The 12,318-nt window shown below is 35.5% G+C and overlaps 1 protein-coding gene across 1 annotated transcript; it reads left to right on the top strand.

Annotated features, from left to right (window-relative positions):
* Positions 1-7,648: 7,648 nt before the first annotated feature.
* LOC110007156 (receptor-like protein EIX2) lies at positions 7,649-11,618 on the top strand. The gene is made up of 2 exons (XM_020666500.2): positions 7,649-8,217; positions 9,362-11,618. The coding sequence occupies exons 1-2, from the start codon at positions 7,854-7,856 to the stop codon at positions 11,536-11,538; spliced, it is 2,541 nt and encodes an 846-aa protein (XP_020522159.2). The 5' UTR covers positions 7,649-7,853; the 3' UTR covers positions 11,539-11,618.
* The last annotated feature ends 700 nt before the right edge of the window (positions 11,619-12,318 follow it).

Here is a 12,318-nt window from a genome sequence, read left to right as displayed (position 1 = left end):
TATAAATCATTTTTTTTTACATCCATTTTATGCTCTTTTAAGATTTTTTGGATTTTTTAATGTTTGTTTTGGTTTTCTTTTACCTTTACTATCTTCATTTTATTTTTTCATATTTTTTATATTTTTTAATTTTTCTAAGGCCTTTTTGCCCTATACACTCGGATTGGACCGAGTCACTCGCCTCGCGAAAGATGAGTACTTTGGCCGAGATGAGTATCTGCCTAGAACTATAGTCAGTCAATCTCTACATTTAATCATCAAGAATGAGCAGCGGATGTCCTCGTGGTGTATTTATATGTTATATTCCCCTTACAATAAGAGCAAATGAAATCTTGGTGGTGTCGAAGTTATATATTGCTTGAGATCAGTTTAAGTTGGTTAGTCATGTTATAGATTAGTCATCCAAAGAAAATGAAACCCACAAGAGAGAGAGCATTTTTCATATGAGTGTACATCAGTGGAGAATACTGGAATACAAACTCATGAGACAGGGCATCATGGCCATGGTAACATAGTTGCCCATTTGGTTATTGTCTGTGAACGGGCGAAGAAGTCGAATGACTGTAATGCCTGTGGCAAAATGCATGGAAAGTCGGGAGACTTTTGCATCCATGGCCCTCACGCAAGCATGTCCTCTCTTCTTGCCAAGAAAAAGAAAGGCCAGTGCTCTCCCCATATGCCAATGGCATAACCCAAGGCAATGAAAGCATAGAATGCAGGTGTCATTTCCACCCACCCTTCCTCTCCTTCATCTTCGTCTTCTCCATCATTATCGCTTGATGCACCTGGTACATTTGGCGACAGAGTTGTCGAACACCTCTTTCCTTGTGTATTTAGTCTTGGGTTTCCACTAAAAGAATTCTCATTGAAAGTACAGAATTGGGTTGTGTCTGGTATCTCTCCAAAGAGATTATTATTGGCAACAGAAAACAAGGACAAATGGGTAAGCCTTGTTAATTGAGGAGGGATTTCACCAGAGAGTGCATTGTGAGAAAGATCTAATGTTGTGAGACCCAATAATCCTCCAAAGGATTTGGTAATTGGACCTGTTAGAAGATTGTTGGAGAGATTCAACATGGCAAGTTCTTTAAAAGCCCCATGTCTATTGGAATAGGGCCACTTAATTTGTTTTCCGACAAATCCAAACCAGTCATGTACTTAAGAGGATCCCCGCGATAAATATACATATTTCCCTTTGTAAAGTCCACCTTCTCTTGTGAGCCAGTGCCTCGATGAAACTCGGAACCATGCATGACAGAAAGAGTAAAATTTGCTCCATAATCAGATGAAATAAAACTTGTAGGAGAGGTATTTGTCCATGCAGAAAATGATTGAAGCAAGGAGGTATGGGACCTTCAAGGTTGTTTCGGTAAAACTTGTAGAAGAGGTATTTGTCCATGCAGAAAAATGATTGAAGCAAGGAGGTATGGGACGTTCAAGGTTGTTTCGGAAAATATCCAAAACAGCCAAACTTTTTACTTGACACAGCTTCAGTGGAATATGATCGAAAAAATTGCTTCTCAAGATTAGCACTTTCAATTCCAAAAGCCAAAATAATTCAATTGGCATCGGAGTATATAATTTATTATTTGCAAGATTTAAAACAGTTAGAGATGAACTACACCGCAACAAGTTCCTTGGTATGGTTCCATTGAATGCATTGTTATCTAGATGGAATGATACCAAATTTGGTAATTTGAAATGTTTGGATTGCAAGGGTCCTTTCAAGGAGTTATTAGACAGGCTCAAAAACATGAGCGCGTTTCCTCTGGTCAAATTGGAGGGTGATTGTCCAGTGATTTTGTTGTTTGATACATCCAAAATTGTTAGGTGACAGGGGAAGATGGAAGGCAAATTTCCTGAGATGTTGTTGCTAGACAAATCCAACACTCTCAATCCCTTAAAGTCATTGATGTAGGACATTAAGTCACCATTAAGAGAATTCTGGGACATTTTAAGTGATTGCAAATTTGCAAAATAACTAGAGAATATTTTTGGTAAATTCCCAGTGATTTGGTTGTTGGAGATGTCCGAACTTTGAAGGTTGAAAGAGATGTTAGGTAAAACTTGTACTCCTGAGAACAAATTCCCGTCCAGCAATAGTAGTTCTCCTCTAGTGTTTTCAAGCAACCAAAAGGGGATATTCCCAACAATGTTGTTCTTTGAGAGATCAACAAAGTCTAACTGGTCTTGAGTCCATAGGAAGCCTGAAGAACTTAAATTGAACTTTCTCATGTCACATGATGACAAGTTGAGGCTATTAAGCTGGAAAGTAGGTGTAAAGTTCTTATGGGAAATGGTTAGCTTAGGATTTGCAGAGAGGTCCACATATTCGAGGCTAGAAACATTTGCAAAGACTGTGAAGGAGAGGAGAAATCACCTGACAAGTCATTATCGGAGAGATAAAGACCACACAAAGAGTAAAGCTTATCTAATTCGCATGGGATAGAACCTTGCAGGTGGTTTCCACTTAGCAGTGGAGAGGTTTCCCAATATACATGTTCTCTTCAAGATTTAATCTTACAAGGAAGGTGAGGTTGACAATAGACAAGTTTATTTTCGCTGAGGTGAAGGGCATCCAATGATAATAGGCTACCAAGAGATTCCGGTATGCTACCGGAAAGTTGATTCCCATATAAAATATATTGTCATATTTAGTTTAAAAAATTTAAAGCTTTAAAAATAGTGTAGATCTATGAAAACTTGAAAATCTTTAAAATTGACCGTCCAAAAATGTGTTATAAGATGCACTATTTTCAAAACTCGAAACCTATTTTTTTTCTCATGTCCATGTATCTTTGTGTTGTAATGGATCAATTTGAGGATATTTGGGCATCGAACAACCTATTTTCGTGAAATTTTTGATCTGGCCTCTAATTTGATTGTTTAGAGCCTCGGCTCTATATAAACTTTTTCCATTAGGAAATATTTCATGTTTGGGGATATTTTGATGTCAGGTGTAAAAAGTTTTTCGATTATTTGGGGATATTTTGTTGTCAGGTCTAAAAGGTTTTCGATTTTCTTGTTTAATTTTGTATTTGTTTCTAAGGTTCAAGTTTAGAACCGATTTCCATGAAGATGAGTTGAAGACTTGACCTTCTTTTTTTTTTTTGTTTTTTGACAATTAACAAAATTTGATGACTTTTAATGACTTCCGATTATCTTTGAAATTTAGAGGCCAATGTGTTTGTGTCCACAAATAATAATAGCGTAAATGGCACTACCAATCACAATCACATATAAGAATTGTAGATTAGTTGGAAAAATATGTGATGCGCCTAACATTTTCCCACATTGCTTCCAATTCTAGTTTAAACCTTCATGCATCAATTTCCGCAATCAACTCATAATTCTTATAATTACTAAAATACCTTTAGGTTCCCAAACCAAAAGCAAATTGGGCATTTTTCTAATTTATTATTAGTGAGAAATTTTGAAGTTAACTTTATTAATTAAGATGTTTTGGCCCATATAATGATTTTTGTAAGGGGTTTTGCCCTCCTTTGCCTCCCCAATTGCCCACGGGAAAGACCTAAATTTGTGTTTCGCTACAATTTATTCGAGGTATCCACCTTAAATAATCAAAGTAAAGTACACCTCTAAATCTAAATCATGTTGGAAGATGCAGTTCAGTTTTGGTGTTAGAAATCTCTTTGATGGACTAAAACTCCCGATTATAAATTTTAAAGCTGCAAAAACAATAAAAACTCAAACTATCAATAAATATTTGAAGATCTCGAAAGTGGACAGTCTAGATAATATGTTATAAGATGGGAACTTTTTCTCTTCATCTCCCTGATATGATCAAGTTAAAGAAAGGCCATTTTCTCCAAGAACCAGCCCACAGACCTCGTTATCAGCCGTGCAATGTGCCATGTGCGACTGTTTCCCATATAATTTCTACCCATACGAAGATTCCCACCATGCATTGATGTGATTGAGTGACAAAAAATTTCCATTAGGAAGGCACAAGCTCGGGTCCTCTCAAATCAAAGCAAGAGAGAGAGTGTGTGGATCCTCTCCAAGTCAAGAGAGAGAGAGGCTATTGCTTGACTTGATGATTGGGGCCTTCCCATTCCATTAATATGTATTTATTGAGTTTGGATTTTTCTCTCTTTGTTTTTGGGGTATGGTTTGTACAACGTTGCAACTTGAAACTATCAAATTAAGGCGCACCTATAAATTTTATCATAAAATATAATTTTGGTTTAAAAAATTCGTAATATGGTTTGAAAAATAATTTTCATTTCTAATTATAAAATCTTAAATTTCAAAAATAGTGCAAATCAAGTACATTGATAAACACTTGAAAATATTGAAAATGGATAGTTGTCACACCCAAAAAATTTACAGTACAAATATTCTTGAGATGTGACAGTCAAAACATATATACATCTCTTGATAGGATAAATTTACAGTGGCGAATTCTTACATAGTAACAAAAGAAAGCTTAGGCACAACTACAATATTTTCCAAAGTTGCCCTTGACTAGTACTCAAAATGAAACTGCAGTTTGATGCGTTTGGCTACTCATTAAGTGATCATCATAATCCTAAAAAATAATCATGACTGAAAGATATAAACTAACTTTCAAAATGGAGGTCAATTAAAAACAATGCGAGCACAAGCATTTTCAGAAATGCACAATTAAACATAATCCAAATGATTGAAATGCGTACAACATTTTAACGGCAGTGCATAATTCGAAGGATTCCACAAAATACCCTACTGACGTCCCAAGTAGGTCACTTATATACCCCATCAGCGTCCTGATGGGTCCACTTAATCCCTATCGGCGTCCCAAGTAGGTCACTTATATACCCCATCAGCGTCCTGATGGGTCTACTTAATCCCTATCGGCGTCCCAAATAGGTCCACTTAATCCCTGCAGGTCCACTTATACCTCACTGGTGTGCCGGATGAGTCCACTTAATCCTTACCGGCACCCCTGATGGGTCCACTCATACCTCACCGGCGAACCGGATGAGTCCACTTGCATAATTAAAATATTTCTAAATCTCTTTAAACATTTGAAAACAACAATATCATGTACTCAACATATCACTGAATCATTAATATGAATTTCACTGAAACCATTAATAACAGTCACTTTCAATAACATTTCAAAAATAACCAATCAAATATTTTGGGCTCAAATTTAGAAAGGTAGCAGTTCGTAAAGATATTCTAGCATAATTGGCAATTTAATATGTATAGAAAAACTCTTATAGAATTTCAAGAATATGGAATTATTACAATTTATGAGATGTCAATTTGCAATTAAAAATTTCACAATAATGCTATAATCAATTGCAAAAATATCAATTTTCAAATAATAAGGCAGTCATTGCACATGAAATTTACAATGTCTAAATATTAAAAACAGTAGAAAGAAATCTTACAATTTTACTAACAGCAGAAATATCACATTTCTTTCTAAATTTTTTTAACAATAGACGAGAAAAAGAAATAAATAAATTTATTTAAAAGAATTTACAGCATTTAAAATTTCTAATATTATAATTTTATTAAAAAGATTATTTTTCAAAATAATGAGGTCACTTGCACATAAAATTTATTGTGCTTAAAATTCATGATAATAAGCAGAAATAATTATTTCATTTCATTTTTAAAAAGAACGGATTATTTTTCAAGATAATGAAGTTATTTACTTAAAATATTTTAGAGGGAGCTTCCGATAAAAATTCGGCTAGGGAGAGGGGCTCTCTGTGTTTTGACCAGAGAGAGAAAGATCTCATAAGTTTTTTAAGATGGGAGTCCTCGCCTCTCGTACTTAAACTCTTACAACACCTTATTATAATATTTTATTAAGTTACACCTCCTACACAAGGTGTAACTGTTATATAACCCCTTATATGCTTAAAGCCCACGTCCACTTGACGTGGCAAGGCAGTGCAAACAAAAGAAACTTAACTAAAAGATTTTGAAAATAGTGATGGTTTCTAATGATCATCATGTTCATATGGACCAACACTTATTAAAAGTTTTTTTTTTTTTAATTTTAGAATTATTACATTCCTCCCCCTTTAAAGAAATTTAGTCCTCTAAATTTGTGTACCTGATTACTGAAAAAGATAGGGATTTTTTTTTTTTTTTGAAATTTTAGAAATATTACAATAGTCTAGATAATTTATTGCAAGATACATTACGTCGAGGATTCAAAATCTTTTTTTTCTTTTCATATTCATACATCTCGATGTCGAGATGATCAATTAAAGGGTTTTTCAATATCAAAATAATATTTTATAATGGATTTTTGAGATGTATCTTAATATTATTACATTTTAAGGTTTCTACCTTTTATAAATTTTTGTTTGGTATTTGTATATGTGAGTGAGAGAGATTAAGATTGACGACAGTGGCTTTGGGAGGTAAACAATGGGAAGACTTTTGACCAGAGTCAATTTGTAGGCGGGTCATTCACGTTTTGTTAAAAATAAGAGAGAGAGAAGAATATATGGTGAGGAGTCACTTGCTTTTCCTTATCAAACGATAGAATAACAAGGCTCACTTTTTCTAAAATGCTTACTGTGCCGACGCATCACTGGTGTGTACACTTATTCTTAGTTGGTTTTGTTAATAAATATGTCATGTTTGAAAGGATAATTTTTGAGCAATCATTTATTGTTTTTTTTTCATATTTTTACTCGATCGCCGAGAGTCATATCCACAATAACGCCATCGTTATGTAGTCTAGAAATTTATCTTGGTGAGACGTATAAAAACAAAATGTTTACAAATAGTAGAATCCGGCTCTTGTGTACATTTCAACTACCTATAGAACAAATTCTATCAAAATTTAGAGTAATATATGTATAGATCTGAAATAGTTACCTAAAATATAAAATGATTTTATTATAGGCAGAAATTACAAAGAAGGTCGGTCATCCCGTATTTTTTTTTTTTAAAATTGCCCCTCTGTCATTTCATTTTTGTTTTATTTTTTTGTTTTTCTCTAGTTTTTTTGTTAGTAGGGCAATGCCTAAAACTTTAGGTGCTGTGCCTAGGCAGTCCAGGTTAGAATTCTTGGACTGCCCTGCGAACACAACAAAACCCCAATAGACCAATATGAGGTACCCATCTTCAAACCATTGTTTTCCTCAAAAATTAAAGAATAAAGTGCGATCCGCGGATGGGGACCTCGGACCTCCCAAGAATTGAGTTTTGCTCGGTCTAAAGAGCGGTCCAAGATCCCCAACCTCGGACTGTTGTTTTTCTCAAAAAATAAGAAATAAAGCGCGGTCCGAGGATGGGGACCTCGGACCTCCCAAGAATTGAGTTTTGCTCAGTCTAAAGAGCGGTTCGAGATCCCCAACCTCGGACCATTGTTTATCTTAAAAAATAAGAAATAAAACACGGTCCGAGTATGGAGACCTTGGACCGCTATTTTTCTCAAAAAATAAGAAAGAAATAGCTGTTCGAGGATGGGGACCGCCTACTAACAAAAAAACTAAAAAAAAAAAGTGGTATGAGGATGCATCCTTAGACCGAGAGGCAATTTTAAAAAAAATAAAAAAACGCTGGTTGTCCGACCTTCTTTTTAATTTCTGCCTATAATCGGCTTATTTTGTAATTTAGATAAAGTTTTTGGGTCCTTACATAAACCAAAAAGCAACACTTACTCTGCAAATCCATTTCCAAGTAAAATAAATTTGGAATCTCAGTTTGACTGATACAGTTAGCTACTTTATTATATAGAACCAAAAACCAGCAAAGCAATTGCTGAGAATTCAAAATATCTTAAAAATTTATGCTTATTTTTATACTTCGCTTAGCATCTGCTATAAAGAGTCTATGTGTGTGTTCGAATTCAGTTAAGAAAGAGGTCAGTCATGGGGGCTCTCTGCTCTCACAAAAAATCACTTGCCTCATGCCTGTTTCTTATGTCAAGCGTAATCAACATTTTCTTTTGGGTTGGATGTTCGTGCCTGGAGAGAGAAAGAGCAGCTCTCTTGGCATTCAAAGCTTCTTTCCTTAATCAAATCTACGCATATGAGCAATTATCTCTTTCATGGGAGGGAACGGATTGCTGTGGCTGGTTGAGAGTGACGTGCGGTAAAGAGGGTCAGGTTGTTGGTTTGGGATTGCATGCTTTGGGAGTTCTTGATATCAATCTCACTTCTCTTCTTCGGCTTGAAGGACTTCAGTTCCTCGATCTTTCAGACAACAACTTGCGTGGTTCATTGTTCATTAAAGGTGCTGAATCTCTCACTCTTGGCACTCTTTTTCTTTTGAATTAACGGTTCCATAGGAGGCAGTTAAGATCATGCCATCAGTTTTGATGTTCATTATTAAAATTTGGTATGCTTTCAAAATTTTACAAAACCGAGTGGGAGTGTGTGTGGTTACACGCGTTGCAATTCCTCGAGAGAGTAGCAGTCTTATATAGAAACACCAGTATGTGTGTGTGTGTTTGTGAGAGAGAGAGGCAGCCATGGATGCAAAATGAGAGAGAAGAGCAAATACACAAATAAGGTGCTTTTGCCTTGATGTTATCATCATCATCAGAGTGTTTTTTCAACCATTTGAGGTCTAATCAATGTTAGAAAAATCAGGCGATCTATTTCAAAAAAATATATATAAAAATCTAAAAATTAAGGAATTTGTTTGTAATATATATATTTTTTAATATTATGGAAAATATTAAAAAAATTTTTTGTCATTAATACTCATTATTATATTTTTCAATCTTTTTTAAAAAATTTTAAAAATACCCCTAAGCAAAAATTGATTCTTTAAAATCCATTTTTTCATTAATTTGAAACTTCAGTTGAGTGTGTTTTGTTTTAATCATTCTCTATATGCTTTTCACATTTTAGTAGTTTTTTTTGTATCATTTTTATTTTTTTCAACAATTTGCTGAACGCCCAGGACTTGTCCAGTTAGAACTGTTGGATCGACCGGTTTACCGGTTAGGCCGGTTAAACAGCTTCTTACCCTATGTCCGATTAACAGTTTTGGTTCGATTTTGTGAACACTAGGCTGAATACACAAATTCAGGTCCCTATTTTGTTCTATCGAGGGCCATATCCTAAATGAGCGATATGTACATAGTGAAGCCCTAAGTCCCTCTGTCTGGTAATTCTAGAAAAGCATGGAAAGTAATGTCACTCCCTCTAAATACTATGAAATTGGGATAACTGAGATCATCAAAAGATGGAGCAAACTGGTGTAAAAAAAAGAAAAAAGCACCAAAAAATCACATTTCCCATTTCGGCGACATCGCATACTTTTGGAACTTTTTATGTAGCAGATCATAAATTCCCAGATTCTCCATAATGGAGATTCCATGGGGTTTTTCCTCAATCCTGATGCTACTTTTTTGTTGGGGTCTTTGCAGAGCTTTACAGGCTAAAGAAGTTGCAAACTTTGGACTTATCGTACAATTCATTTGAAGGCGCAATGCCAGTGGAGATAGGTTTGCAATCGTCGTCCCTCGAAGTGCTTTATTTATCTTCGAATCAACTTGGAAGCCTACCTTCTTCTTTGGGCAACCTTTCCCATCTTAAGGAGCTCGATCTAAGTCACAATGAGCTCAACGGAATTATTCCTCCTTTATTGGGTAGTCTCTCATCTCTTGAAGAACTTTATCTAAGTGAAAATGAATTTCGAGGTGGACTATCTCGATTTCTTGGCAATTTATCCTTTCTCCATTTGGTCTATATTGATCATAATAACCTTTCAGAAGCCATCCCTCCAGAACTATCAAAGCTTCGAAATTTACAGTTTTTGGACCTCTCCAGTAATCACCTCACTGGGAGCATCCCTCAAGAACTAGGTAAGCTTCATAATTTACAGTTTTTGGACCTCTCCAGTAATCACCTCACTGGGAGCATCCCTCCAGAACTATCAAAGCTTCGAAATTTACAGTTTTTGGACCTCTCCAATAATCACCTCACTGGGAGCATCCCTCAAGAACTAGGTAAGCTTCATAATTTAGAGCTCTTGTTCCTCTCCAATAACAACCTTTCAGGAGGCATCCCTCAAGAACTGGGTGAGCTTCAAAAGCTAGAGGGCTTCTCCTTATCAACCCTAGCCAATCTCTCTATGCTTCAATATGTGGACCTTTCTTGCAATAGTAGACTTGTTATATTGAGTGATGTTTTACCTTTCCAACTTTCCGTACTCCAATTGTCATATTGTGACCTGAGCAAATTCAATACCAGTGTTCTTAGGGCTACAGCTAGTCTTGAGAGACTAGACATCTCTAGCAGCAAAATCAGAGGAGAAATACCAAATAATTTCTTTACCGATCTTCCGAGGTTGAAGGAACTAAATATGTGTTGTAACTCCTTAAGTGGTAGCATTGATTCTTCCATCAGCACATTAGAGAACTTGTTAGAGTTGGATTTGTCTTCTAACAATTTTTCTGGGAGACTACCATCCAATTTGACAGATACATTGGAACTTTTGGACTTGTCAAACAACAGACTATCGGGAACTTTGCCACCCGATCTTACCAAAGGAAATAATTTGATGATCTTGAAGCTGGCAAATAACAACTTGGAGGGGTCCTTGATCTCAGAGAACTTCGATTTACCTATGTTAATGTCATTACATTTGAATCGCAATGCATTTAATGGAACAATACCTAAGAGCTTACTTGCTAAAAGTGAATTGCTGGTGGTCATAGACATTGAAGATAACAATATGTCAGGTGTCGTTCCAAAAGAGATAGAAAACGCAATTCTTTTACGGGTGTTGATCTTAAAGGGAAACGATTTTGAAGGTAATATCCCCTACAGCTTTTGCCGGCTCCATGAACTTGCAATTCTAGATCTTTCCCAAAATAAATTTCGAGGTTCCATACCTCCTTGTTTCCATAACAACCCTGCATGGGCAAACAATTCAATATACCGTCCGATTTTCTTTGGAAATATCAGTAACCCAAATGAAGTAGTAAACTTCAACAAGGGTTACACATATGAGTATCGTGGAATTGTTCTTTCATCGTTGATTGGAATCGATCTCTCTTCGAACCAGCTCAGTGGATGCATTCCAAGAGAAATGGGCCTCTTAAGAGGACTCATGATATTGAACCTCTCAAATAATCACCTCACCGGTACACTCCCAACATCTTTAGGAGATTTGAGTGAAATTCAGGCACTGGATCTCTCCCGAAACATGCTCAAGGGTAACATACCTCTTGAACTAGGCCGTCTCCATTTTCTAGGCCTCTTTTCAGTCGCAGATAATGATCTTGAAGGGAGTGTGCCCTGTGAGGTTCCTTTAACAACATTTGGAGAAAGCTCATATACAGGAAACCCGAAGCTTTATGGATTTCAAGGGGATGGATGCTCTCATCTTTTACCAAATGTGCCTCAAACAAGTGGTAATGAAGAAATGGAAGATGATACATGGGTCGGAGATAAACCAATCTTCTATGCGTGTATTGCAACTGGGTTCGCAGTTGGCTTTTGGGGAGTTATTGTATCTCTTTCTCTGAAGAAACAATGGAGGATTGTTTATTTTGGAAGGATCGATAAGGTCCTGCATCAAATATCTTCCATTTACTAGTGACACATTGAGACAATGTGATGTGGAAACTTTGGATGAGAGGATTTGTTATGGAATAAATGTGTCTCAAATGGTAGAAATTCCCGCGGTTGATTTATTTTTATTTTTATTTTTTAATGTTCTTCCCATAGTTGAAATTATATTGGAAAATGCGCGCAACCATTGCCATCCCACATGTATATTGGAATGGCCCAATTTTAGACAAGTGCACCATGATCATTTGATCATAGAAAAGCTACTTTAGTGTCATCTCCGTCCAACCCATTCATAGCTGGTGATAGTGAGAGGCTGGCATAATTCTCTCTCTTTCTTCTCTTTCTCTCTATGCAAATACTAAGGTTTAAAAAAAAAGAAAAAAGAAATACAAGGTTGGCAACCCGGATTGCCAATCTCATAAATCGTGTCGGATCAATGGATCGGAAAATCGGACAAATTGATATGTTTTGGCACAAAAGAGTTTCAAAAAATCACTAAAAATTCCTAAAAATGTATATTGTTTTTTACATTTTCAAAAAAAATGGGTTTTACACTTTAGATTTTTATTGTTTTATTGAAAACATATAAATATTGGGAAGATATTTCATGCTTAAGAATTTGTTGACTACTACATCCATTTCATAGTCAAATGTATCGTAAAATTATATTGCTGTATAAAATAAGTTATTATAAGAATAACAAATTAACAATAAGTTATTTATTAATATTTGTAAAATTTATAAATAAGTTAATTTAAAATAACAATCTACCGATTGAGCTTGGACACTAACTCCTTTTTTTTTG

This window comes from Amborella trichopoda, chromosome 4 (genome assembly GCF_054954075.1).
Source record: "Amborella trichopoda isolate Santa Cruz 75 chromosome 4, AtrichopodaSantaCruz75HAP2 v2.0, whole genome shotgun sequence".
NCBI lineage: Eukaryota > Viridiplantae > Streptophyta > Magnoliopsida > Amborellales > Amborellaceae > Amborella > Amborella trichopoda.
Note: the sequence above shows the minus strand (reverse complement) of the source record. Positions and strands in the feature narration are given on the sequence as shown.

Coding starts and splice junctions, on each gene's coding strand:
- LOC110007156 (XM_020666500.2), top strand. CDS start 7,854: ATGGGGGCTCTCTGCTCTCACAAAAAATCACTTGCCTCATGCCTGTTT. Junction 8,218..9,361: donor TGGTTCATTGTTCATTAAAG/GTGCTGAATCTC, acceptor GGGTCTTTGCAG/AGCTTTACAGGCTAAAGAAG.